Source organism: Ictidomys tridecemlineatus, chromosome 3 (assembly GCF_052094955.1).
Source record: "Ictidomys tridecemlineatus isolate mIctTri1 chromosome 3, mIctTri1.hap1, whole genome shotgun sequence".
Taxonomy (NCBI): domain Eukaryota; kingdom Metazoa; phylum Chordata; class Mammalia; order Rodentia; family Sciuridae; genus Ictidomys; species Ictidomys tridecemlineatus.
In genome coordinates, this window is record NC_135479.1 from 63,235,235 (window position 1) to 63,262,229 (window position 26,995).

Genomic DNA, 26,995 nt, shown 5'->3' on the forward strand with positions numbered 1-26,995 from the left:
CTCTTCCTCTTACCCTGCTCCTTCCTAATCTCTCCCTCTGCCTAATCTGAGGGGAAACAGGATTACCTTTCTTCCCCATTTTTGGCACATTCTCTGTCCCTGAGTACACACCCACCATAGGAAGGAAGTAATCCAGACTTTGGGGATGATACCAGAAGATCTCAGAAAGGATTGATTCCCAAACTAACAAGTGAGTTACAAGTCCAACAGAGAACACAGAACGTGGAATGTACCTTTGCATCAGTCATCTCTATAAAAGCCCTCTGTTCCTGCCAATGGACAGAATCACAGTCTCTGGGACAGGAGTCCCCTGTGTTTCTCCTTTGCAAGCAAAGCAATAAGCCTTCTTTCTCCTTTTTCTCAAAACGATGTCTTTATTATTGGATTAGCTTTGGTGAAAAGTACTGAGCTTTCTGCAACAAAAAGAAGCAGAGAGGACTGGGATTGTGGCTCCGTGGTAGAGCGCTCCCCTAGCAGGGGCGGACCCGGGTTCCATCCTCAGCACCACATAAAAATAAAGGCAATGTGTTGTGTCCATCTATAACTAAAAAAATAAATATTAAAAAAAAGGTATCTTAAAAAAAAAAAAAGGGAGCAGAAACATGATGGGTTTTGACTACCACATAAGAGCTGGGTGTATTGTGTCATCTAGTGCTCTGGAGGGAGGATCAAGCAATAGTGAAAGGCCAACTTTCTCTTCTACTCTGTGACAGAGGGCAAGGACAAGTCATTTTCCCAAGGCCACACTGCCAGGAATTAGTAGGGTTAGGAACTTCAACCGCAAGAGGTGGCTTTGATCTATTTGGGGGTCACTGAGGCCAATATGTGACTTGCCCAGGTCACCTATGATGGGTGTGGCAGAACCATTCATTCCTGGGTTGTTGACTGTTTGCTTTGTGTCGGGCCAGGGACCTGGACAGAGTTGCAGAAGACATCCCACCCTCACCAAGCTTGCATTCTAGTCGGGGAGACTGAGACTGCTCAAAATAAATAAGCACATAAAACAGGTTTGCTAAACGGCAAGAAGGGGTGTGGGGAGAAGTTGGGAAGTGGGAGAGGATGTGTATGGAGGTGGGGAGTCCAGAATGGACTCCAGGATGGAAAGGTGATATCTGAGCAGAGTCAGGGAGCTGTGATAATATCTGGGGAAGAGCATCCTAGGCAGAGAGAATAAACAGCATGTGCAAAGGCCCTTGGGTGAACCTATGCCTGGGGTGTTCCAGAAGCAGCAAGGAGGACAGCAAGAAAGCTGGGGTTTGTGCACTATAGATGCTGAGGGCCAGAGAAGTCCCACCAGCATCAGTGGGTTTGTGAGGTTCCCTGGACTGGCATCAGGTGACTTCCTGTGCATTTGTTTCTGAAAGCTCAGTCCTTGTTCTCAATGTCAATCCAATAACAAGGACACAGTTTTGAGAAAAAGAAAAAAAAAAGGTTTATTACTTTGCTTGCAAAGGAAAAACACAGGGGACTGTGTCCCATCAGCAGGAACTGGGGGCTTTTAAAGAGGTGATGCAAAGGCTACATTCCACGTTCTGTGTTCTCTGTTGGAGTTGTAACTCACTTGTTAATTTGGGAAAAAGTCCTTTCTGAGATCTTCTGGTACCGTCCCCAGAGTCTGGATTACTTCTTTCCTATGGTGGGTGTGTACTCAGGGACAGATAGATAAATGTGCTAAAAATGAGAAATAAAGATAATCCTGTTTCCCTAAGATTAGGCAGGGGGAGAGATTAGAGAGGAAGAGAATGAAATGGTCCATTTTTAAAATAAGCTGCAGTGGCAGAGCAGCAAGGGCTACATTCAAAGCATAAAGTCGACCACTGTGACACTTTGTTGCCAACCTGTAGGAGGAGGGGCTGGGGAAGAGGCTTCTTGGAGCCCAGTGTGGAAAGGCGTATGTATGGGGAATCATTAACAGGGCAAACATCTTCAGATGCCACTGTCCTGCCCAGCTCCCACCCTGCTTCCTGCTGAACTTGCTGCCTGGTACCTGGAAAAAATGCATTCAAGAGACTGTAAATTGAGTGGCGCATACCAATAGTCCCTATGACTTGGGAGACTGAGGATCACAAGTACTTGGCCAGCCTTGGCAATTTAGTGAGACCCTGCCTCAAAATAAAACAAGGACTAGGGTGTGTTACTGCTTCCCCAAATGCTGAAGTATAACACCAGAGAAGCACGCCGGGGCAAGGGTAGAGTGGAAAGTGGAAGGCTTTATTAAAGGACAGCAGAAAAGACTTGAGGAAGAAGGGGAACAGAAAGGTGGAATTCACGTAAAGGGGAGGTCTTCCCTTTTTATATCTAGGTCTTTTGTCCTCCCACTTTCCTGTCCTTTGTTTCCCTCTATCCTGCAGTGATAGAATGCAGGTGGGAAGGCCCAAAGGTGGGAGATTGGTGGACTGATGGAGCCGTCTGCAGTAATCTGGGCAGGAAGGGCCTGAGGTGGTTTGATTAGCACCTCCTTGTTTGCTGGGAGCTACTTCATTAACAGTTCTTTGGGATGGGTTCCGGGCCTTGGGGACATTCACTTGTCAATTTCCCAGGTGTTCTGGTTTCCCGACTCCTTTCTCACTAAGGTCTCCATTTTCTTTATTGTACTCCTTATTAGACCTGATTTTTTTTTCTTTAAATCTGGCTTCAGGGATGTAGCTCAGTGGCAGAGCATCCCTGGGTTCAATCCCAAGTTTAAAACAAAAACAAAACACTATGATATCTATTATGGACAGAAAATAGATGCTGAGAAAGGAAATCTTCAGGTTTTACCCAAAGCCACCTATCAGCATATGTTAATTTTAGCAATAAAAGCCCCTTTTAATGACTTCTGGGATCCAATACAACCACATCCAGTGCCAAGGGACAGTGCCAGAGAAGCCATCTGGAGGTTTATCCTGGAGCCCACTGGAGATATTCCTGATCAGTGGCTTCTCATATGGTAACTTGGGTAAGTGGGTATCTTGAATACCGCTGTCCAAGAGTGGTGCAGGCTACCTCCATAGGTGGTTAAACCCCCATCACTTGGGGCATGTAAGTAGATGTGGCTTTTCCATTTGCCAGGGAAGGTGCAGAAGAAATTCCAGCAAGCAAGAAAAGTTGGCCTGGATTTCCTCTGAAAGCTCTGAGATCTGGTTGCTTTCAAAGGGTCCGGGCAAGGATTTCTGACCTTGGATTTCTGACCATAAGTATCTGGCAGGAGGTTTTTACTTAGAACAATTCCAATCACATTTTAAGATCCAAGTCCGGCTTTTTAGGAGGTGTTTACTTTTCACAAAGGGGTGGGGGTGGGGGTGGGGTGGGGTAGGGTTGGGAGTAGAGGATGTGACCTGGCAATTAGCTTTCTTTGTTCCCAGATAAAAGCTTAAAAAAAAAAACAACAAAACAAAACAAAAATCAAAACAAAACAAAATTAAAAAATAAAAAAAGGAAAAACAGAAAAGAGTGTCTATAGGTCAGAGAACTGGGGCTTTAGTGGACATGTGGTGGACATAGGGGATTTAGAGTCATTCTGCTGGGGTGGGGAGCTCCCTAGACATGGTTCTGACCCTAGGAGGCCCTGTTTGGATACCCTGAGCAAGGTAAGGCTCCTGATCCTTTTAACAGTGGTCATTCAGTCCTTGAGCCCTGTGTACCCAGTCCTGTCCATGACCAATGCTTATGAAGCACTGGTCCTGGGTCAGTTCCTGTATGAGTTTTACCTGTACCTATTTCCATCTTCAGAGGAAAGGGCAAGCAGCACTCAGTCACAAAGCAAGTGCAAGGCCAGTGTCCTTCCTGTCTCCTTGGTCTGCCTGCCTCATCCTAGTTATGTTGCAAAGTCTTCAACCACCTGTGTTAACAGAACCCACGGCTCAGAGGCTGCACTGGAGACCCTTCATATTGGCAGGAGATGACAAGGACCTGTATTGCATTGCTCCCCACAGTATTCTCAGCACACAGACTTGATCGAGGGAATGAATGAAGGAACGAAGGAGTGCAACAGGGGGGGTCTCTGGTTGAGCAAAGTTTCTGGGGGCCACGAGGGTGGGAATCCCGAGTCAGGAGGATCTACTTTGATGGCAGGAAGCTGTGCTGGGCCTACACGACCCGGGACAAGTGAATCTCCGAAGACAGGTGGAGGAGTGGGAGCACGAGCTGGCCAAAGTCAGCTCAGCAAGTGGCTGACCCGAGCTGCAACTTATACATACATCCGGCGGCCCCTGGCCTCTAGACCCACCGCCGGCAGCCAAGGAAAGGTAGGCCAGGTCAGTTGGCGGGTCTGATGCCGGTGCCGGGGACCAAAGAGACAAGGCTTCTAGCCGAATCCGAGGGAAACTACCGCGTGGCCCCCTCGGAACCTGCCAGCTCAGCAGCCACCGTGCCTGGGACTTGTAGTCCTCGGCTCCTCGGGACGCCGTCGTTGAGTTCCGCCAAGACGCGAACGGGAACTACATTTCCCACAAGGCCGGGAGAAGTTGGGGTAACCGAGAAAGCGCCCCGGCTGGTGGCGCCTTCCAGGTGCGATGGGGCCGCTTCCAGGAGCTACTGGCCATGCGAGGCCCCGCGCGTTCTCCCTCGTGAGGCGGCCCGCGGGTTAAAGGAACCGCGAGCCGGGGAGCCGAGACTATGAGCAGTTCGGTGGCGGGGCCGGACTGCTGCGGAGGCCTCGGCAATATTGATTTTAGGCAGGTACTGGTCTAACCCGGCGGCCACGAGCGGAGTGCGGGCGGGCGCCGCCTCCAACGCTTGCTGGGCGGGGCCACGCTGTTACCAGGCAACAGGGGCGGGACGTGTTGGGCGTGGCAGCTGGATCCCAGAAAGTTGGCTGGTGGGCGGGCACGTGTGTGCATGAGTGTACGAGTGTGCCAGTTGTGCATCAGCCCCAGATTTCGTGTGTCAGAGGGTGGGGAGTTCCGGAGGTTGTGTGTATGCAAGGATGTCTCTGAGATCATGTAAATCTTTGGAATTGTAGGGGCAGAGTTACTCTTGAGTGTGTGCCTGGGAGTGCATGCATGACTGAGGCTGTATCAACGAGTGTGTAACTGTGAAGGAGGCTGAGCCTGTGTGTCTGGGGGCATGCTGTGTGGACGGCGAGAGCATGTGGATATTTGGGAACCGTGAGGATCCCTGCTCCTCTTCCATCTCAGCAGCCACCAAGAAGTATTTGGAATCCTGACCCCTCCAAGCACTGGCCCTGAAGGGACTGCAGAGCAATTCTTTCCTGGAGGCGGGAAAGTGTTGTATTGGGATGGGGATGGGGGAATGGGTCCTGGAGCCTGGGGACTTGCTTGCCCCTCTGCAAAGTCATGGGAGAGTTTGCCTTTTCTGCCGTCTTTCCAAGCTCCTGGTTCAATGGATTTTGCTCTCCTGCAAAATCTTTGCTTCCTATTAGATTGTTCATTCACTTTTTTTTTAACCAACCACTCCTTTTTTTTTTTTATTGTTGTTAGATGTTGATGGATCTTTATTTTATTCATTTAGTTATATGTGGTGCTGAGACTCAAATCCAGTGCCTTGCACATGCTAGGCAAGCGCTCTACCACAGAGCCACCACCCTAACCAACCCTTTATGGTTATCTTCCAACTCTTTATGGAAACTGTAAGATCTTATCTAGTTTATTTGCTCCCTTCCTGCATTCCTCACCTGTGTTCTTATTCATTCCTTCACTGATACAGCTAGCATTTCTTGAGTGTCTTGTTTTAGGACAGCAAGGACGGGTTTTTAGGCCTGGAAACAAAAGAACTGTTCTCTGAAGGAGATAAAACTGGTCAATGGAGAGAGCACCTGGTGGAGAGTCCCTATCTGTAGTGAGGTGATTGGGATCCCAGCAGGAGAGATAAACCAGTGGGGTAGGATTTCCTGCTGGAGGCTAGCAGGTGCACAGGCCTTGAGAAAGCTAGTAGTGGGCCCTGAGGGTGTGTGCAGGACAGTTGATGTGGACAGGAAAGGAGAGCAATAGAAGACAGGGAGAAGACGAGTTTTCTTGTTTTAGTAAATTTGTCATTTAAGCATCATGTCCAGGTGGGTGAGTGGCAGGTTGTATGTGTACACCTTCTGTATCTTCACGAGGTGAACCTATTTATTGTGACCACCCAGAGCAAGATAGGTCATCACCAGCCCCAGGAAGTACCCTCAGGATCCTCCCTGGGGAAGACTGATGTGATGTTTGATGAAATCCTTAAGAGTCTTCTGCCATCAATGGCCATTAGAGACTCACAGGGCTGTGATTCATCTTTCTTTTGCAACACTGGGGATCAGATCCAGGGCCTTGCACATGTTGGGCAAGTGGTCTACCACTGAACTACACCCCCAGCTTCTATGATTCGTGTTTTCTACCCTAATACATCACAGATAGAAAGGGCACTGGTTGGAAAGGGGGCTATTATCTTCAGGGTGGAATGCTAGGTGGTGGTTACTGGCCTGTGGTGGGGGAGAGGAAGCCAGAGGTGCAGGGGTAGGTGGTGACGATTACCTGGCGTGTGTGAGGAGGGCTTTTCTGACCTTTTATCTTCCCTCCAGAGGGGAAGGATTAGGGGGACAGGTCAGGGTGACCCTCTTTGGCTAACATTCTGTTTTTTCCACTGCTGCGCTTTTGGTTCACTTAAGCTTCCTGTTGCCAAGGGATTTTTTTTTTTCTTAAAGAAACAGCAACAACTTATATAACATTATGTATGTGTTCTGTGGTTGCTTTCCTTCAATCATAATCTCTGGGTTTAAAATATGCCAGTTCCTGGCCTGAGAAGACTTTCAAGAATTTTCTGAACCCTGTGAGCATCTGAGCTGTAGGTTCTCAGTTTTGTCAATGGAAACATCATGTGTCCCATATATCATGTAAACTTTGGGGCAGGGGGTTAGCTAGCTCAGTGGAAGAGCCCTGGCTTAGCATGGATGAGGCCTGCCCTGGGTTTGATTCCCAGTACTGCAAAACAACAACAGCCACGTTACATAAAAAGAAACAGAAAAAAATAATTTTACCAAGATACAGTCTACCTCCTGTATCTGCAGTTTCTGCATTCAAGGATTCTACCAGTCACTGACTGAAAAAGTAAAAATCTCATCTGCACTAAACTGGTGCAGACTTCTTTCTTGTCATGATTCCACATGACTAACTGAACAGCATTTAATTGTGTTAGGTTTTAAGTCATCTAGTGATGATGATGGAAAGTATGTGGGACAATGCTTATAGGTCATATCACACTATATATCAGGGACTTGAGCATCTGCATATTTGGGTGGCTTTAGTGATGCTGGAACCAATTTTCTGTCGATACTGAGGGACAGCTGTATTTTACTGCTGTTAAAATATATATGTTTCATCGTGTGGCACTATAAGCACTCCATAGTCACATGTAGCTGGTGGCCACTACACTAGTGCCCAGTGCACCTGTTTGGGAACTTCCATCCCTTAACCAGGTGTCAGCTGGCATTGTGATCTTGGTTTTGCAATTAATTAATTCATTATTAATTAGTGATCAGTGCTAAAGATGGATCCTAGCGCCTCACACATTCTAGGCAAGTGCTCTACTTACTGAGCCACTCTCTCAGCCCTTGGTTTGTTTTTAATGTAAGAAAGTCACCCATAGGAGTGAGGAGTGTGTCCACTGCAGACTCATTGACTGAGGCCTTTTTTAAAAAAATGTTTTTGTTTTAGTTGTAGTTTGACAAAATACCTTATTTTATTTTATTTATTATTTATTTATTTTTTTAATATTTATTTTTTAGGTGTAGATGGACACAACACAATGCCTTTATTTTTATGTGGTGCTGAGGATCGAATCCGGGACCCGGGACCTGCCCGTGCTAGGCGAGGGCTCTACCGCTGAGCCACAATCCCAGCCCCCTTTATTTTATTTTTATGTGGTGCTGAGGATCAAACCCAGCGCCCCAATGTGCTAGGTACCGCTGAGCCCCAGCCCCAGCCCCAGCCCTGAGGGCCTTCTTTTTGCCCTCCCTGCTGTGAGATCCCAGAGCCTGCTTTTCAACCTGTCAGCTACATGCAGCAAGCTGGCCCGCAGGTAGCTGGGAGGAAGACCTGCCCATTTGTTGTTCACAAGCAAGGGCACCTCCAGGACTCAGAGGATGGCCCCAGAGGGGGATGCAGGTGCTGGCTTCTTGGGGCACCGAGGCTGGCAGAGCACCCTGAGCTTCTCAGAGCCAGGGCAGGGTCCAGGTGGTCCTGTTTCAGGCTTAGCCACCAGGGCTCCTCTGCCCATGGGAGCAGGTGGATGATGACGTCATGAATTCAGGTGTCACAAAGTGCACCTTAATTTCTGGGATCTGTTTGATGCCAGTAGGAACAGTGCTACCGCAAAGTCCAAATTGATATAAGGGGTCTGGAGAAGCATTGTAAATTATAAAGTGCAGCACAATTTGAGGGTGGTCTTCAGAAGGCAAAGGCCTTGAATGCAGGGAGCTGAGAGATCCCGCCACCTGCACAGCCTCCCTTTGCATTAGGCTCAGTTGGGTGCACCATTGGAGACCAATCGCTTTGGCAGATACAGGGCGTCTTGACTACAGTGTCAGCCAGCTTCCCGTCATTGTGACAAAATACCCAAAATAATCAATTTAAAAGGAGGAAAGGTTGATCTTGGCTCACAGAGTCAGAGTTCAGTTGATGGTTGCTTGTCCCCGTTGCCTTGGACCTGGAGTAGCACAGTACCTCACGGTGGTAACCCGTGGCAGAGGAGGCCCACTTTCCTCACTAAGGCCAGGAAGCCAGGACAGACTGGAGGGTCTGGATCCCCATGTTCCCTTCAAGGCACACTCCCAGGGCCTTGATTCCCTTCCACTAGGCCCCACTTCCCCAAAGCTCCATCACCTCCCAATAGTGCTGTAGGCTGGTGACCTGGCCACTGAAAGTCCTCTCCAGGACAGATGTTGGCCTGTTACACAGTTGTTTAAAGAATCTTTAGCTTTTATCACTTTAGTTAAAATTATATTAGATGGCTTGTTTTGTGGTATTTCCAAGGACATACAGTTTGCCTTTACATATATACACACCTGCGGATTCTTTGAATCGGTCAAGACAGACCAGGGTTGAAGCCTTCCTTTGCTCTTTGGAGTTGGGCAAGTCACCTGAAGTTAAACTCTCAGCTCCTGTCTCCCCTGCTGCTGTTGAGATGGTGGTATGGTTTTTCATCATTAGGCTGTTAACATGGGGAATTCAATGGATGTTTTGGGTGTTGGATTAGCTCTGAATTCCTGGGGTGACCCCCACGGGTCCTGCCATGTTATCCTTTGAGTATCAGTCGCACTTTTCTTGTAATGTCATTATCTGGTTTTGGTGCTAAGATAATGCTGGCCTCATCAAGCAAATGGGGAAGCGTTCGCTCCTCTTCCATATTCTGGAAGAGGTTGTTGGAATTGCTGTTATTTCTTCCTAAAATGTTCAGTCGAATTCATCCAGTGAAACCATGGGTACTTGAAACCACTGGGGCCTGGCACATTTTTGGTGTGGGTGTGTCAAGGTTTTAAAGGATGAATTCAGTTCCTTTCATAGATGGAGGGCTATTTCTTCTTGAAAGAATCTTGGTAGTTGATGTCTTTCAAGGATTGGTTCATTTCATCTTTATCTGCATTATTGAGTTTATGGGCATAAAGTTGTTCATAATTTTCTTATCATTTTCATATTTATGAGGTCAGTAGGGAGGCTCCTTTTGATTTCTGATTTGGTAATTTATGTCTTCTCTCTCTTTTGATCAGTCTGCCTAGAGGTTTACTGATTTTACTGAAAAAAAAAAAAATCCAAAAAACCCCCCAAACCTCCCTCCCTAAAAGACCCAGCTCTGAGTTTGACTTTTTTTCCCCCTATTTTTTAGTTGGATTGGTATTTGCTCTTCTCTTTTTTATTTTTCTGGATTTAACTTACTTCTCTTTCTCTAATTTCTTTTTTTTTTGTACCAGGGATTGATCTCAGGGGCACTTGACCACTGAGCCGCATCCCCAGCTCTATTTTATATTTTATTTAGAGACAGGGTCTCACTGAGTTGCTTAGTGCCTTGCTTTTGCCGAGGCTGGCTTTGAACTCATGATCCTCCTGCCTCAGCCTTTGAGCTGCTGGGATTATAGGCCTGTGCCACACTGCACCGCTCTCTAATTTCTTAGGGGCAAAGTTCACATTGCTGATTTGTGATATTTCTTTACTAATATAAGCTGTTTCCTCTCCGCCTGGCTGGAGCTGCCGCTGTATCGTGGGTATACCATCAAGGTGGCTTTAATCCAGTGGCATTGTTCTTTTGTCTATTTTCTGCATACTTATTTTATCCATCACTGAGAGAGGAGTGTTGGTCCTCAACTAAAATTATGAGATCTGTCTATTTCACCTGCTAATGCTGATAAATTTTTAACTTAAAAAAAATTTAAGGTGGTGGGGTCTGGCGGTGTTGCCCAGGTTGGCCTTGAACTCCAGGATTCAAGTGATTCTCCTACCTCGGCCCCCTCCTGTCTAGGTTTCACCTACTTTAATCTGAAAAGTAGGCACACCTCCCTGGCTCACGTGTGGGCACATAGTGGTGATAGCTCACATCAATCAAGCTTGAATGTGCCAGACGCCATGCCATGTACTTTCCTCGTGTTGTCTGTCTGATCTCCTTGACAGATGAAGGTTCTGCTCTCATTTCCACGTCAGATAGGAACCAAAGCTCATGAGGTTTGCCCAGGGTTCCCTGCCGGGGCGCTCTGTTTCCTGTCCATCTGTCCTGAGCCTCACTAAAGCCCCTGGCTGGGGTTGTCATGCTGTTAACTTCCAGTGAAAGCTGCTGGCTTTTTCTTGAGGTCTCCAACCTGTAGTTGGGCAACTGTGTGCAGTACCACCAACCTGCTAGTTTCTGTCCTGGGCCCTGGAAGGTACACTATAGAAAAGGGGCCCGAAGCTCACAATGCAGGAGAGGAGCTGGGAAGAGGTAGAGGAGATAAGGTCCCTCCTGGTTCCTACACCAGGAAAGGAACCCATGTGGACCCTTGATAAGGTGATGAGGGCATGAACCAACAGTGCCTGGCCCAGGACATCTTGATGAATGAAGAATGACTTAACCAATCAATCAGTATCTCCACCTTCCTGAAAGGAGTTATGGATTTGTGGGGTTGGGTGCATCTGCAACTATTTCAGATTTTTTGTTGCTGTTGCTTTCCATTTTTTGTGGGGCTGGGGATCAAACCATCAATGCTGGGGAGCCCACTAGGACTGCAAAATGTGCCTGAGGAGTCACAGCCTCTTCTGCCTTCCTGTGCTGGGCCAGACTGTCACTCACCTTCACCCACAGGCCTAAAAGTTTTTTCTTTGGATTTAAGGTAGTGTTGGGGCCATTCTTTTTTTTTTTTTCTTTTATGATGGGATTCAGGAACACCTCAAAGCGATGGTTCTTCCCAGAACCATCCGCGGCTGACTGGGACTGTTGGAGATGGCTCTCACACTTGGACCTTCTCACGAGCTGACCTAAACCTCCCCTGTTGTGATGGGCTTTGCCGTCCAGGGCTTGCTTGCCCTCAGATTCCAGCCTTGTACCAACATGCCTCGGGTCCATGTCCTCTCTCTGGCTCTGCTTTAGGATATGTGTCTTTTCAGAGGGTCCCCCTAGAAAGCGAGGAAGGTGACATGTGTGTGAAGGTGAAGCAAACGGAGGAAGGGGACAGACTGACCTTGGCACCAGAGCACCCTCAGGCACCCAGCACTTTCCCACCTGCTCTTACCTCTTCCAGAACATGATCCTGGGTGGCCAGTCTCAGCACCTCGTTTCACTCTAGGGAAACCTGGGCTCATATTGGCAATGGGTGGTCCCTCTGGGGAACGGGGATGGGTTGGGTGGAGCCCTGCTCCCAGCCCAGGCTGTAGGTGCCAGGACCCAGAGTCCTTCCTCAGCCAGGTGGGTGGCCCCCAGTGTAGAGAAAAGGGTCTGGGTGTTGACTTCAGACCAGACATTGCCCCCAACTCCTACCAGGGGTAGGCCTGGAGAAAGACTCTGTCACAGTCTCAGGTCTGTGCCAGGAGTGGGACTTGAACCTAAGGCTGCCCAATCAACATGGCCTGAGTCTGCTGACAGACAGTGGCGTGACATGACGAGACGTGACGATGGAAGAGGTATGCCTGCAGCGTGAGGAGGGGCAGAAGAGGCTGTGACTCCACAGGCATGTTTTGCAGTATGGACGGGTCCTGTTGAGGCCCCTGCCCCTTCCTGGGCAGTCCCCACCCTCCTCCTGTCCTTTGATGTATATGGCACATGCAACAAAGTGGTCAGTTGTTTGCTTGCATGAGATCGATGTGACTTTGACTCTCCTGGGCCCCTGCTGTTTGTTTGGATGTCACAATGTGGCTTGTACCTCAGGTGCTGTTGACCCACTGCAAATAATTTCCTGACAGCAGGACATTGCTCTGAAGAGTCCCCAGGGCCCTCAATGAAGTGAAATTGCTATGAGCCTCTTCCTTACAAACCTGCAGGGTCTCCATCACTGAGCCCATTCATCAGTGACCCTGGTGACCTGAGTCATCCCTGGAGCTCACCTGACATTTCCTCCTGGCTCTGGTAGGTCATTCCTCTCCTTTAATCAACCTCTGATGTCCTTGCAGCCTGTGACCTTGAGGGGGAGTTACTGGGTAGCAGAAAGCTGGGACTTGGGCTGCTTGAATGAGGTGGCCCAGGAATGAGGTGGCCCACGGGCTTGGGGGCCGCCCAGGGGGCCACCCAGGGGGCCTCTGACACTTGCTGGGAGGCAGAGTCCCGGCACACCCCTGCTCTGCTCATATCTGACGGGGATTTTCTTCCTGCTAATCCGATTTCAGGAGGGAGGTCCACCCTTCAGAGTGGACTTTGGGAAGTGACAGTAATAAGGAAGGGATCTTGGTCTGTCCCTTCTGCCTGAATTCCACTCCCAACCATTAGTCATTCTTTCCTGCTAAGCAGGTGCTTCTCTTAGCAACACAAATTCTCAAGGTAACCCAAGTTACCAGATGGAGTCCCTCCTTCCAGGGGCAGGTTGACCAGGGGCATGGGACCTGGGTGGAGGAGGGAGGGGTGAAGCCATATGCTAGTTTGGACCAGTCTGACCTTAATTGGAAAACCTGGGCAGATGTCAGTTGCTATGGGATCAGCCCCGTTACTTGAGTGCCTTAGTTTCCCTCCTTTACCTGGGTTCCCACAGGAGTCAAAAGAAGCGTATTTCTCCTTGCTCACTTCATCTTCTGTGAGTGCTTGGGACCAAGAAGCACAGACTTGGGGGGCTGGGGTGGGGCCAGGGCCTCCCCTAGTTGCTGAGACCCACCTATGGAGCTTCTGTGGGGCTGGCTCTGCCCCTACCTGGAGGGTTAGAGGCTTCCCCAAGCCTCTGACTCTCTTATCTGCAGTGGGAATGTAAACAACAGGACTTTTCTTTTAGGTGGTTATGGGTTGCAAGAAATAAGGTATGTGCTCAGCTTACTGGCCACCAATTGGTATTAGTGACCCCCACAGGCAGGATCTTTTTGTTGATCTTTGATCCCCCCAGAGTAAGTAAGGGTCTCCTTTGTGGAAGCTCAGTGTTTGGCTGAAGGCATTGAGTTAGATTTGTAAGAGCAATTTGTCCCCAGGGCCTGTTGGGGAAGGGGGAGGGTTCCCTTCTGAGGAGGGAGGGGAGGGAAGTTCCCTAGCCCTGGAGAGGCCCTTGTGCCCCTCTCCTGTCACGTTTTCCTCTTCCCCCTGCTGTTTCTCAGGCTGTCACTGGTGAGGAACGGAAGCCTTCCCATGCCCTGGCTCGGTGTCCCCAGACCTTTCCTGCTGTTCCCTTTCACCCAGCTGGGTGGGACTCTGCACTGTCCCCTCATTTCTCTTCGGCTTGTGTAAGAGCACTCTGGTTCTGTGGCTCAGGGTAAGGATCCTGGAAACCCCAGGGGGCACGAAGCCCAGTGCCCAGGACATAGGTCAGGCTGCTGGCACTGCAATCTCTGTCACGGCCACCTGGTGCCAACCGGGTGAACTGGTTATCCTGGCCCAAGTGTACATTCTTTCGGCTGCCATCAGCTCCAAGGGCACCTGAGAAGCTGCTGTGATAGCCGGAGCACGCCGCATGCTCAGCTGGAGCCTGGTGTAGTTAATCAGCTACCAGGGCATCCCCAAGGATCCCCTGGGAGGCCCATTGCCTGGAACCCTGGGCTGCTTCCCTCCCTCTACCTCTCTTGGAAGGAGGAGGACGAGGAGGGCATCTGCCTCACAGGGGATGGGAGGGAACACATTTTCCTCTCTTCTCTCTCTGCTTGATGACAAGTGACTGCAGCCCTCTGCAAATCTTCCCTGTGGGGGACTGCTTTTCACCAAAGGGTGGGAGAACAGAAGAGTAGAGAATTCTGGCTTAGAAGAACAGTGGTTCTTTAGAGAACTCACCTTTTAAAGTGCATTCTGGCTAACAATCAAATCTTCATCCATAGAATTATTAAGTAAACTCCTGTGGGTTATTATTTTTATTGTTTTTTTCTTTTCCCTAATGATGCTTGTGTTGGAACCCAGGACCTTGCATGTGCTAGGCAAGCACGGTATCACTGAGCTGCGCCCCTGGCCTGAGCTGTGGTTCTGTGATGCACATCTGCAATCCAAGTGACTCAGGAAGCTTAGGAGGCCAGCCTGGGCAACTTGGTGAGACCTGGTCTCAAAAATTAACAAGAGCTGGGAGGTCGCCTGACATGTGTAAGGCCCTGGGTTTGATCCTCAGCACCACATAAAAATAAATAAATAAAATAAAGGCATTGTGTGAGAGAGAGAGAGCGAGAGAGAGAGCGAGCTGGGAGGTCGCTCAGTGACAGAACACCCTGGGTTCCATCCTCAGTACCGCTAGTGGCCACTCATGCTGCGTGTGAGCTTCTGTGCTGGTGATGATTCAGAGGGCGGGTCCGGCTCTCTGAGGACCTTGAAGCCCAGGGCACAGTTGGGGAGCGGCAGGGAGGCCAGTGCATGGAGATGCATGGAGGGGACAACTGGGGAGAGTGGTGTTGGCAGGGGAGCGTGGGCAGTAGGCTTCATGGTAGACCTGGGTCTTCAGGACGCAGCCCTAGCCACCTCCCTGCACCCTGCTGCTCCTCTCAGTCACCTGCTCCCCAGCTGTACACCTAGGGATAGATAGGCCTCAACCAAGGCCCTGGGGTGGCCTTGAAGAGCTTTAGCCCCTGGGATTCTAGCCACCTCCAGAGGCCCCGCCCACCCCCTGCCCCGATCATCCCACCCCCCATCCCACCCCCCCAGCAGCCCCCAGGTGAGTCTTTATGAAGCACAGTGTCTGGGTGATGGATGAATCCAGGTCCTGTGGCCTTAAAGAGGCCACCCCCTGAGTCCAGAGGGATTTGTTCCTTGTTACTGCCTGCCTGGTTGTCCACCTACTTGCAGAATCCCCACAGGGGCTGCCCTGGCCATGTCTTATCTCCTTCCAAAGACAGATGGGAGCGGACCATAGGGCCACTGAGCTGGCGAGTCCCTTAGAGATGGCTTAGCTCTCAAGTCTTACTGATGGTGAACTGAGGGCCACCAGTCACCAAAAATTTACTCTTTGCATCAGTCAGTGGGTGGGCTAATATTGATTAAAAAAATTTCCTTTTTAGTTGTAGAAGGATACAATACCTTTATTTTATTTTTAAATATTTGTTTTAGTTTTAGGTGGATACATTTTTTTATTCTTTAATTTTTTGTTTTTTTTAATGTTTATTTTATTTATTTATTTTATGTAGTGGTGAGGATGGGATCCAGTGCCTCACACATGCTAGGCAAGCGCTGTACCACTGACCTACAACCCCAGCCCTTGATATTCAAAAGCATTACAATTCTTATTACACGTAGAGCACAATTTTTCATATCTTTGTATATAAAGTATGTTCATACCAATTCATGTCTTTATACATGTACTTTGTTTTTCTTTGCATTACAATTCTTATTACACATATATACCACAATTTTTAATATCTCTTGTTTGTATATAAAGTATGTTGACACCCAATTCGTGTCTTCATTCATGTACTTTGGATGATGATGTCTATCACATTCCACCCTCCTTGCTAATCCCCTGCCTCCTCCCCTACCCTCCCACCACTCTGCCCTATCTAGAGTTCGTCTGTTCCTCCCACGGTCCCCCTCCTACCCCACTGTGAATCAGCCTCCTCATATCAGAGAGAACATTTGGCATTTGGTTTTTTGGGATTGGCTAACTTCACTTAGCATTATCTTCTCCAACGCCATCCATTGACCTTCAGATCCCATGATTTTATTCTCTTTTTTTTTTTGATTTTTATAATCAATAAAAGAATAGTCCATGCAGATGTAGTAGTGCATGCTACTACATCTACTACATCCCAGTGACTTGAGTGGTTGAGGCAGGAAGATGGCAAGTTCAAAGCCATCCCAGGCAACTTAGTGAGACCCTGCCTTAAAAAAAAAAAAAAAAAAGAACTGGGGAAGTAGCTTAGTGGTAGAGCACCCTGAGTTGTTGAGAGCCCAGTAACTAACACACACACACACACACACACACACACACACACACACACACACAGAGTTGGAGCTACTACATCAGGGGTAATGATTAAATAATTGTGATGCACGTACAATAAAGACATAAAAGAGGGTGTCCTGGGTGAGAGGTAGAGGAGAGAGGTGGTATTGAGGGATGGGTAGGAATTTGTGAATGGGGTCCAGAGGGACAGAGGGCATTCCAGGCATGTGCAGAAGTCATTGCGAAAGAGTCTGCCTGGGTGACTGGGGTGGCAGGTGGGATTAGCCAGGCTGTGGAAGGTCTGAGTGCAGAGGGATTCGTCATTCTCCGAATAATAATAATAAATTATAAAAATAATCTCAGGAGGCATGACTCTTCCTTCTGGTGGATGCTGGAATGTGGGAGCCATGGGTAGGTGAGGAGGCCTGGGGGGGTGGCTTTCAGGAGGTGAGGCTCCATCAGGGAAGGCTCTGGGGGAAAGGCAGGAGGCCACGGAGAATATACTCACATTATAGACATCATGGAGAAGGTCATGATGACAACTAGAAATCGATATTGAAAGTGTCTTACCATTCCCTCGTCTGGCTTCTGGGCCCCAGGGTCTCAACTGCAGGGGATCATTGCTACCAGGGGACATTTAGTTGTCACATGGGGGAGGAGCGCAGCACCCCCACACTGGAATGACCTGGCCTTAAATGCCAACAATGCAGAGGTTGAGAAGCCCTGCTTCAGAGGCAGCCAGTATCATGAAGTTAGTACACCGTGTTCTGATCTTTTTTTGAAGCACACACACAGAAAGAATGTTTAATACTACATTGTGTTGCTTTCTAAAAAATTCTAAAAATTTGTATCTACTCTGAATGCTGCAACTCTTTTTACTTGGCTTTATGTTTCTGAGAAAGAGCATGCTGTCACATGTAGATGTATCCTATTTAACTTCTGTGGCTTAGCTACTTTATACATGGGTCATGTTTTATTTCTTCATTCTTCCGCTGATAGGCACTGAGATTATTTTTATAATTATTATTTTTTGGCTGTTCTGAGAATGAAACCCAGGGCCTACCACAGAGCCACAGCCCCCACCCCCCCCAGATTGTCTCTGACTGTTCCTGGTCATTTTTGCTGGAAGCTGCCAGAAACATTCTTGCACATGCTCTTTGCGCTGTGTGTGGAATTCCTGGGATGTGGGGACATGCCTCTGTGGCTTGCAAGACCTCTATCTTGTGGTCTCAAGTCTTTCCTATTTTTCCCCAAAGTACTGGGGATTGAACCAAGTGCTTTGCTCGTGCTAGGCAAGTGCTTTACCACTGAGCCACACCCTCAGCACTTTTTTTTCTTTTAAATGTTATTTGAGACAGTCTTGCTAAGTTGCTGAGGCTGGCCTCAAACTTGCGATCCTCCTGCCTCAGCCTCTTGGGTAGCTGGGATTATAAATGTGCACACATTGCAGTAGTTTTAACTTCCTTTTCCTTGATTTCTATAAGGATGAGCGCTTCTCCTCATGTATGTTGGGCACTCGAGTGTTTCTGGGGCCTCTGAGAGCCCTCAGCCCGGAGGGTCCAGGTGGCATCCAGTTCTGGTGTCTCTTCCTTTGAGGAGGCTTCAGAGCCACTCATCTGCTCCTTACACCCATGCACACCTCTGCAGCTGCCAGTCTGGCTGCCCTCCCGACAGGGCACGACACAGTTGATTAGGTTTCGGCTTTTTATCTTGTTTTATGAGACTGCAGCGTGGTAACCTTGGCTGGGCTGGATGTTCCCAAGCCTCCCAGCGTGTTCCCAGAGGATAACTTTGTCTCTGAGTTCTGGGGGCTCCCGGGTCCTGGCATTCTCTGGGCGGTGCTGGGCGGGCCTCCTGCTGACGCCGGCTCTGTCCCTGCAGGCAGACCTCTGCGTTATGACCTGGCTGCTGGGCTACATGAACCCTTGGGATTCCAGCCTTGTGGCGGCCGCCCTCACCATCGCTTTCAATCCGCTCTTCTGGAATGTGGTAAGTACCTTGTGCCTGACCCCGTCCAGCAAGATGACCTCACATGGAGAGGATCACTGTTGTCCAAGGTGACTGGATGGCTCTGCTCTGCCCTTCTCTACCAATGGTCAGCACCCCGTGCAGGTACACTGGGAAGCTCCTTGCCTTGCAGGCCCAAGCAGGAACTCAGCCGCCAGGCCTGCCCTGGGCTACGTCAGGGTGGCCGAGGGCAGCAGGACTGGCCCTCTTAGCACCACAGGCCCTGCAGCAGAGAGCTGCCTGGCGAGTAGGACTTCACGTGCAACCCCCCTTTCCTTAGTAGCCATCATATTCAGGGAGTCGATTGCTGGGGCTGTAGGACTCCCTTCCCTCCCTGCTTTGTCCCACTATCAAGCCATTTTCTTGTGAATCCCCCTCCTCCTGGTGGGCTCCATAAATATTGCTGTTCCCACACGTGGCTTCCTGTGAAGTAGCTTGCACGGCTGGGGTGGAGGTGTGGGTGGCAAGGACAAGCCTACTGGGACTGAAATCAGAAGACAGAGCTGGCTGCACCCTGTTCATTTGTGGGCACCAGGGGACCCATCCAGAGGCCTGAGGGCTTTGTGGCAGGGCCAGGGTGTGTGGGCAGTGAGTTCTGGGCCCTTGGAGCAAGGTGTGGGTGGGGCAGGCCATTGGCTCCTGCAGTGTCCCCACCAAGATTGCAGATTAAGCTTTTGGGGTATGTGGCCCTCTCTCTTGTGGCCATCTCTGGAGGGCTGTCCTGTCCCATATAGCCGAGCTGGTGGTCCCGGGGCTCAGCCAGTGCTCGGCCCGCTGCTGCAGAGCTGTGGACGCCCTGTGATCACCCTTGAGGCTAATCTACCGAAGGCCAAGATCCGCGTCAGCAACACACTGTTCCCAGTTGTTTTCATTTAAGGTGAGCCCTTGGTCCCAGGGCAAAGCACGACATGTTTTGCATCTGGTTTATGACTTGGGCCTCTTCTCCATCTGGGGAGAGTGGCAGTGTGTGGGGGCAGGGCCACTCATCTTAGAGTGGCCACATCCTGAATGTGCTGTCCCTGTTGTCCTGGACACTCTGGCCCTGCTTCAGGAGAGGGTTTCAGAGGGAGGTCTGGAGGTGGGACCAAGGCCAGCGAGAAGAGTGAGATCCTCTTCCTTTTGAGAAGCCTTGGGCTCCGAGTGCGTGGCTGGATGTGCCAGAGTTGGTCCTAATCTCCGGATGTGGCCTCCCCAGCCAGAGTGGGTGTCTGTGGGGCCTGGCACCTTAGCCTTGTCCCTGCTGTCCCTCACCCCCCGTGTACGCATGGCCAGAGCGTGAGACCCTGGAGGGTAAAGATCAGGCGAGAAGACCCTTCTGTCATTTTAGCCACTGTGTCTGTGTGCATCTGTTATAGCAGGTACAGGAAATGGATGCAGGGTCAACAGGCTGTTGATCCCACCTAGAAGATACCATGGCCCTAAGTGACTGGGCTGTGTGGGTGTAGGGGTGGGTGGGTGTGTGCATGCTCCTTCCTGTCCAGCCTCTCTCAGGAGAAGACTGCTGGGCTTCAACAGCTGCCCGGCCTCCCTGTCCTCTGCTCCCACAGGCCTGGCTGACCAGCAGTTGTTTGAGTGTGTGCTGGTCTCCTCACCCTGGGGACTTGGGCAGCCAAATGTCCATGGGTCTTGGGGTGTACTTGGCCATTTTCTGCTGGCCCTTCCAACTGTGTGCTCTTGCATACTTCATTCTGAAACTGTGTCATGGCCCCCAGGGACATCCAACGTAGCAAGGGGTCAAGGTGCAGTGAGATTTGAGGCAGTTTCTTGTCTGTGTGTTTGTCATAGGTGGATTTTTTTCCCCCCACTTTGGTCATACGTTTTTGATTTGCCTCATTTTTTTGAAAAAATTATTCTCTGGAACAGATTGTGGTCATTAGTGGTAGAAAGAACAAATTCTTCAGAGTTGTTTCAGAATGAGAAAGCGACATAATGTTGCGGTTCAGTGGGCTGCTTCCCTGGGAGAGCCATGGAACGAAATCTGGAGGCAAGAGGAGCTGGGATGAGCAGGGCCTGGTGGCGCACGCCTGTGATCCTGGCAGCTCAGGAGGCTGAGGCAGGAGGATTGCAAGTTCAAAGCCAGCCTCAGCAACTTAGTGAGGCCGTAAGCAACTCAGTGAGACTGTGTCTCTAAATTCAATATAAAAAAGGGCTGGGGATGTGTTCAGTGGTAGGCACCCCTGGGTTCAATCCTTAGTACAAAAAAATCAAATCAAACCAAACCAAACCAAAAAAGCACAAAGAGGAGCTGGGGAGGGGCTGGAGCCTGTCTCTGTGATGAGGTGGTGATTGAAAATCTACCTTGAGAAATAAAGGAGTCTGGCTGCGGAAGCACTGGAAGAACTATTTGTTTATTATGTGGTACGGAATGGAACCCAGGGCCCCTGCATTTCAGGTGTGCACTACCACTGAGCTTCCAGCCTGAATCAGTACTAAATTTTAATGATGGCATGTCCAGAGGCCTTGTCACAGACTTGCTGCATTTCATGTAGGATCTCAGTGGACTTTCACAGCACTGCTGTTATATCCCCTTTGGAGGGTGGGGTTTGAGAAGGATGTTAGTCAGTTTAAAAAAACAAACAAACACTTTTGTCATTTATAGATGGACAGATGCCTTTATATTATTTTTATGTGGTGCTAAGGATTGAAACCAGTGCCTCACACGTGCTGGGCAAGTGCTCTACCACTGAGTCCCGGCCCCAGCCCCTTAGTCCATTTTTTTTTTGTTGCTATAACAAAATACCTTGAGGCTGGGTACTTTATAAGGAGGTTTATTTGGCTCACAATTCTGGTGGAGGGTTCAAAACAGCTTGGTGTCAGCATCCTGCTGAGCGCCCTCTGGCCACAGAAAAGGAAAGGGCTTTGTGCTGAAGGAGCCAAGCCTGAGGATGGCCTTACTTTTTACAGCCTGCTCTTGATCTAACTAACTTGATCCTGCGAGAACTATATCAGTCCCTTCTCAGGGCATTCCCCAATGACCTGGGGACCTGCCTTCCACTAGATGCCACCTTACAAAGGCTCCTCATTCCCCACACTGAGGACCAAGCTTCTAGCTCATTAACCAGTCACAGCCAAGCCACAGCACAGAGGGTCATTTGTTCTTCAGATATTTCTTGAGGACCTACTTGAGGGCCAGGCACTGTCCCAGGCATGGGGGTGCACCTTTCTGACCTTATTCAGTTGCATTCTGAAAGGGACAGTAAGTAAATACACATACATCCCTGCTATTTGGGGACATAGCAGGCAAGAGACAGGAGGATAGGAGGGCCTCTTCAAAGGGATGACTTTTGACCTGAAGCTGGACTTCCATGGGAGGGCCCCCCAGGTGCCTGAGGAAGAGCTTTCTGGTCAGAGGGGACAGCGATGCAGAGTGGAGGGGCAAGGGCATCCACACCCACTGGCCTCAGACAGAGGGCGGGTGGAGGGCGGGTGGAGGGCAGGTTGGAGAGTGACAGTAGGCTGCGGGAAGACTGGGGTGGACTCTAGCTGAAAGCCGCACTCGGCAGCACCTGTGGGGTTTTCAAGGGCGCTGGAGTGGAGGCCCAGGTGCTGGGGACAGGACTCCTGTTCTAGGACCCTGCTTGGTTCTCTGGGGCTGTGGCTGGTGGAGTGCTTCAGCAGCCTTGGGCAGGGTGCGCTGCCCTCTTCCGCTGCAGCACCTGACACGGGCAGTCTCTCACCCATGCCCAGCGCCAGTCCTATTCTGTCCCCACCAGGCCTCTCCTTGCACCCTCCTCACGGCACCATGGCCAGGCTGTGTCCTCTGCTCTCTTACCCCAAGGCCTTCAGAGGGCAAATGCTACACCAAGGGGGCTTTTCAGCCTGTCTTTGGCTGAATCTTTGGGGGACAGTTTCTCCCTGTGGCCTTGCTGTCCTTAACATCAGGCTCTCTGGGTCCCTTGCTACCTCCCGTGCCTCTGCCTGATGGCCCCATGTGGGCCGTTACTCGCTGAGGCCCCACTGTGCACCAGGCCTGGTGTGTCCTCGGCTGGCTTCCCAGGACAGCGAGCAGTCTCTCCTCCCTGGGTACAAAGACACATGGAGGGCAAGCTGTGGCGAGGGTGGGGAACAAAGGCCAGGGTGCTGCCGAGGGGCAGGAGGAACTTCTCCTTCTGTTGCCTGTCTGTCACCCAGCCCAGGTCCAGGCTCTGTGGCTGCATCTGGGATTCTCCAGGCCCCACAGGAACCTTGGCCATGGACCCCCTGATATGCTGTCCTTTCTCTGTCTCCCAAAAGCCACCTTTCTGGGTGCCAGGGGGGCGCCTTGACACCCTCCTCTCCCCTGTCCCCTCAGTCTGCCCTCACAGACTCCACCTGTCAAGAGATGCCACCACCTGCTTCAGGCCCTGCACCCATCAGCCAGGTCTGTGCACCCTCCAGCCCGTCTCCCTCCAGTCGCCCCGAGTGTCCAACGCTCAGAGGCCCCCTGCCTCCTAGGAGGAGGGGTCAGTTCTTTGCGTGGTCAGGGAAGCCCCTCTGCCCTTCCCTGCTCCCTCAGTCATGCTGGGTCCCAGTCTCCTCCTGGGTGACCTGTCCTTTCTCATCCAGGGCTCCTTGGAGACCTCTGGTAGCCTTTATCAGGTGCCTTTCTCCACCCTGCCCTCTGGGTCAAGGTCGCAGACCCTACATCATGCACTGTAGGATTCTCAGCCCTGTGCCTGGTTCTGTCCACCAGGGGTCAGTAGCACTGCCTCCAGACATCGCCAGGTCTCCTCCCAGGGCACGGTGGCTCAGGTGATCTGAGTGCCCGCCACGTACGTCCCATGGCACAGCTGCCATGCCTGGTGCCACAGTTAACTCCTCACCAACCGCAAGAGTGTCCCAAAGTTCCTACTCTACCTCGTGTCCCCCTTTGGGTGTGCTGTGCCCTGGGTAGCAACTGCTACCTGACCTTTTGTCAGGGAGGGCCCTTCACTGCCTAGCCTTGGCACCCAGTGCCCAGTACCGTGCCTGGCACAAACCATGCTCAGGCCGTGTTACTGGCTTCACGAGCCTATCTTGGGCTCCTAACCAGGGGAGGGAGGGAGTCAAGGCATGCCTCTGGCATCTTGTGCCAAGGACCACCTCCATTTGGGACATTTGCCTGTGCACCCCCTGGCTTTGTCAAAAGAGTTGGGATTGCAGGGAAGGGAAGCTCAGCAGTGGCTTGTAATAGGCACAGTCTGGCACCCAGGAGAGTCAGCCAGGACGGCCCTGCCAGGCCAGCTCCCGAGCTCCTCCCAGAGTCAGAACCCCTGGGAGCTAGTGCCTGGGGTCTGAGTAGTGTTCCTGGGCTCCTGATGTCTGTGAGAGTAAGTTGCACGTGTCTTGGGGTCTTCATCAGAGGCTCGCTGACCACAGCCAGCCAGCCATGGAGACGGCACGCCTGGCCACCATGGCGAACTGTGGTGGAGGTTGGGAGAGGGCAGTGCTGGGTGTACTTTACCTGCTATGTTAGGACCCCCAGGGAGGGGCGGCGGTGCTGATTAAGACTTCTGCCTGGACCACAAGTGTGGAGAGGACCGAGAGGCTCCCCCCACTATGGAACGTCCTCTTAAAGAGCTTGGCTTGTGTCCCTCCAGGCCTGCGTGGCTCCCTCACTCCCACCCTGTCCGGCCTTGGGTCTCTGAGGGGTGTGGAGGCTTCGGGTGCTCACAGGGGAGTGCTGGCTGGCATGGCTGCCGTGGGTATGTGTCCCAGCCAGGGCCCTGCAGGTGAGGCCCTGTGAGGGTGGCAGGTCCTGGGCCTGCTTCAGGATGGCCAACCTGCCCGCTGGCCAGAGGTGCTCCTGAGTGCAGCTCAAGAGTCCTGCGTCCCCAGAGCCCCGACAGTTGGGCCAATCAGGACCCAGGGTCACACTTGATGGAGAGCTCGTTTGGGAAGAGGTGTCCTTTTCCTCCAAGAAGTTGCAGAGCTTGCTCTGCTGGGCTGATGGGCAGGGTCTCCACTGTGGGGCGTCTGGCCCCCTGGTTCCTGTGGTCTTGAGCAGGTGGCAGGGGCTTTGGGGGAGCTTTGGGGTGGCTGGACGGCAGGTGGCGCTGTGGGCAAGGGGAGGTATGCTTTCCCTGGTTCCCAGGAGTGGGGAAGAAGTGACAGTGAGGTAAGAGGAGGTGACATCAGGGAAAGGGTGACGGCAAGGAGGAGGTGACAACGATGGAGGTCACAGTGACAGCAGGGACAAGGAGGTGGGGTGTGGTCCTGGGCCCTGTCCCTGTCTGCCCTCGCCCTGCCTTTCCCCCCACCCCACCTCCACCTTCATTGTGCCTTTGCTGCTGCCGCCTGCATTTATGACCCCAGATGCCAGCCTGCGGTCTGTGGGTGTCAGCCCAAGACCCCTGGTTGTTCACATCCCCTCTCCTGGCCTTGCTCTCTCCATTTGTAAAAGTAAGACCCTTCCACTTGTAAAGTGAGACCATCCAGCTTTGAAACACTGTGATCCCCTTCTTTACTGAGGCCCATCCAGGCTGGGGTACCCTGTGCTGGGATGTTACTCTGCCCTCCTGGAACTGGTAAGATGGGACATCCAGAGTGGAACAGGAAAGCCAGGATTTGTTTGGAGCTCACTGGAGGAGTTCAGGAGGGGTTGTATCCAGGTCCTAAGTTGGGGGCGAGGGACCTGGGGTTTGTAGAGGGGATGGTGCTTCTTGGCCTTGGATTAAGTTGGCCCAAGCTTTCTAGAGGAGAGAAGGGTAGATAAGAGTCCAGGAAACAACAGAAGGGGAATGTGTGAGGTTGGCAGGTGGGCAGCGGGCCCTGAGATCCCTGAAGGAAGACACGGAATGCTGGTCTGCAGACGGGTTGTGTGCCCGAGACTGGAGGTGGTGGTGGTGGTGTGTGTGTGCGTGCTCCGTGCACATGTACGAGTGTGTCTTACTCAGATGGGCAGTGGAATTTGAAGGGGGCGTGAACCAGATTGTCAGGATCCTTGCTCCCATCTGGCTTGGAAACCTGGCTCCTGGGCATGGCCATTGCCCAGTGGGATCAGATCCTGTGTTTCGGGAAGATGTGCTCCCGGGCCAGGGCACGTCTTGCTAGCTGGCTGGCTGGCTGGGGTGGCCTGCAGCAGTGGGAAGATTTTTCCCTGAGTGTGGCCAGCTGGCTCGCTGAGCTTGAGAACTTGGCTCTGGGAACACTAGTTAGCCAGCCATTTATCCCTTCACACTGATGTCACCTAAGGCACAGAGGCATGCCCAAATGTCCTTGATCTCTACCTGAGTCTCGCTCCCTGCTGAATTGTTCCAGAACTAATGGCAGATCTAGCATCAACCTCAACTGCTGGGGACCGGCCACTCTGTCAGAAGAGTCCCAGCCTTGCCCCCTAACCCTGGATGTTGGTTCAAGTGCAGATATCCAGGGCATATGAGTGTGATCTTTTTTGAGCCAGGTGCAAACATGTGATTTTACGTGCAAACAGCTCTGCCCACCACCCCGCAGGCCATATCTCCTCTGAATGGAGAGCCACGAGGGTGCCGGGAGCCAGGGCTAACTTTAGAACTGCAGTGTCCGAGCAACGTGGTGGTAATGTGGTGATAATGTGGTGATGTGTACAGACTAGGTGTCTCGAACTGGGTCAGCTCACAGCCTTTGCCAGGATGGCTCGGGAATGACATGGTAGAAAAACAGAAGGAGATGAAGTGGGAGAGAGGGGCGGGGAACGAGCTCCCCACTGGCTAGGGCTGACCCACTGAGTTGGGTGTCCTCCGTCAGCTCCTCCCTCCCCCCAGGTTCCAGACCTGCAGTTTGGGAGTTTTCTTAGGAATTTCTTGCTGGGTGGGTGGGGTCCATTTCTCCTCCAGGATGGTTTTTGGTTCTGGCATTACAGGGGTGTTGCAAATCTTATTGTGGGTAGAATGGGTGTCCCCAGGAGGCAGTGGACAGGGCACTTCACTGTGGGATTTGGTGTTGATCACTTTGGGTTCTCACATGGGGGGTTGGGGATGGGGGCCAGGGGACTGGGCAGAATTTTATGACTTTCTCCTGTGATTTCCAGCCGATCTGGCCCCTCAATTTGAATCTTTTGTTTTTTGGGGCAGGGGGAGTTGCTGGGGATAGAACCCAGGGTCACACTTGATAGGAAGTGCTCTACCACTGAGCCACGCCACTCCCAACCCTTTGTAGATTTTGGCTGCCTTCAGATTAGGTGGCATGGCTTGAGGTGCACTCACAACCTGGACCCCTCCCACAGGCACACCCCCTGTGTCATCTTGCAGAGCTCTGGCCACGTAACTCCCTGCCATCCCGCAGGCCTAGTCTCCTCTCATTCCTCTGTGCCTTTGCACCTTCTGATCCTACTTCCTAAAAGACCCGTCCCCTCCTTCCCCACTTGGCTGCCTCTGCCCCTTCTTTAGCCAGGCTTCCCTGAGCCTTGACTCAAAGCAATGCTGCCTCTGCCCTTGTGTCTTGTCCCCTGCAGTGATGAGCTGGGGAACTGTTATCAGCACTGGTCTGTTCCTGTGTGAGGCACAGGCGGATGCTGGGGCCACGCCCAGTGTTGGAGGGGGTGGATGGTTGAAGGGTGCTCCCTCCTGGAAGGTGAGCCCCAGGTGGCCTGGGGAGTGACAGAGCTGGGCATGGTCGCTCCAACTCTGCTGGGAGCACCTGGATCAC

At 51.4% G+C, this 26,995-nt stretch overlaps 1 protein-coding gene across 4 annotated transcripts in view; it reads left to right on the forward strand.

Moving 5' to 3' along the window:
- The first annotated feature begins 4,455 nt into the window (after nucleotides 1-4,455).
- Nucleotides 4,456-26,995, forward strand: part of Pemt (phosphatidylethanolamine N-methyltransferase) — a 75,596-nt gene continuing 53,056 nt past the window's right edge. Inside the window, exons 1-2 of one of the 4 annotated variants that reach the window (XM_005339449.4) lie at nucleotides 4,458-4,659; nucleotides 18,287-18,394. In XM_005339449.4, coding sequence (XP_005339506.2) covers nucleotides 4,597-4,659; nucleotides 18,287-18,394 — 171 coding nt within the window. In that variant the 5' untranslated portion in view covers nucleotides 4,458-4,596. Of the gene's footprint in view, nucleotides 4,660-12,290; nucleotides 12,490-18,286; nucleotides 18,395-26,995 lie in introns of those variants that run through there. The other 3 variants (XM_021736010.3, XM_005339451.4, XM_021736011.3) reach the window with 3 other exon arrangements.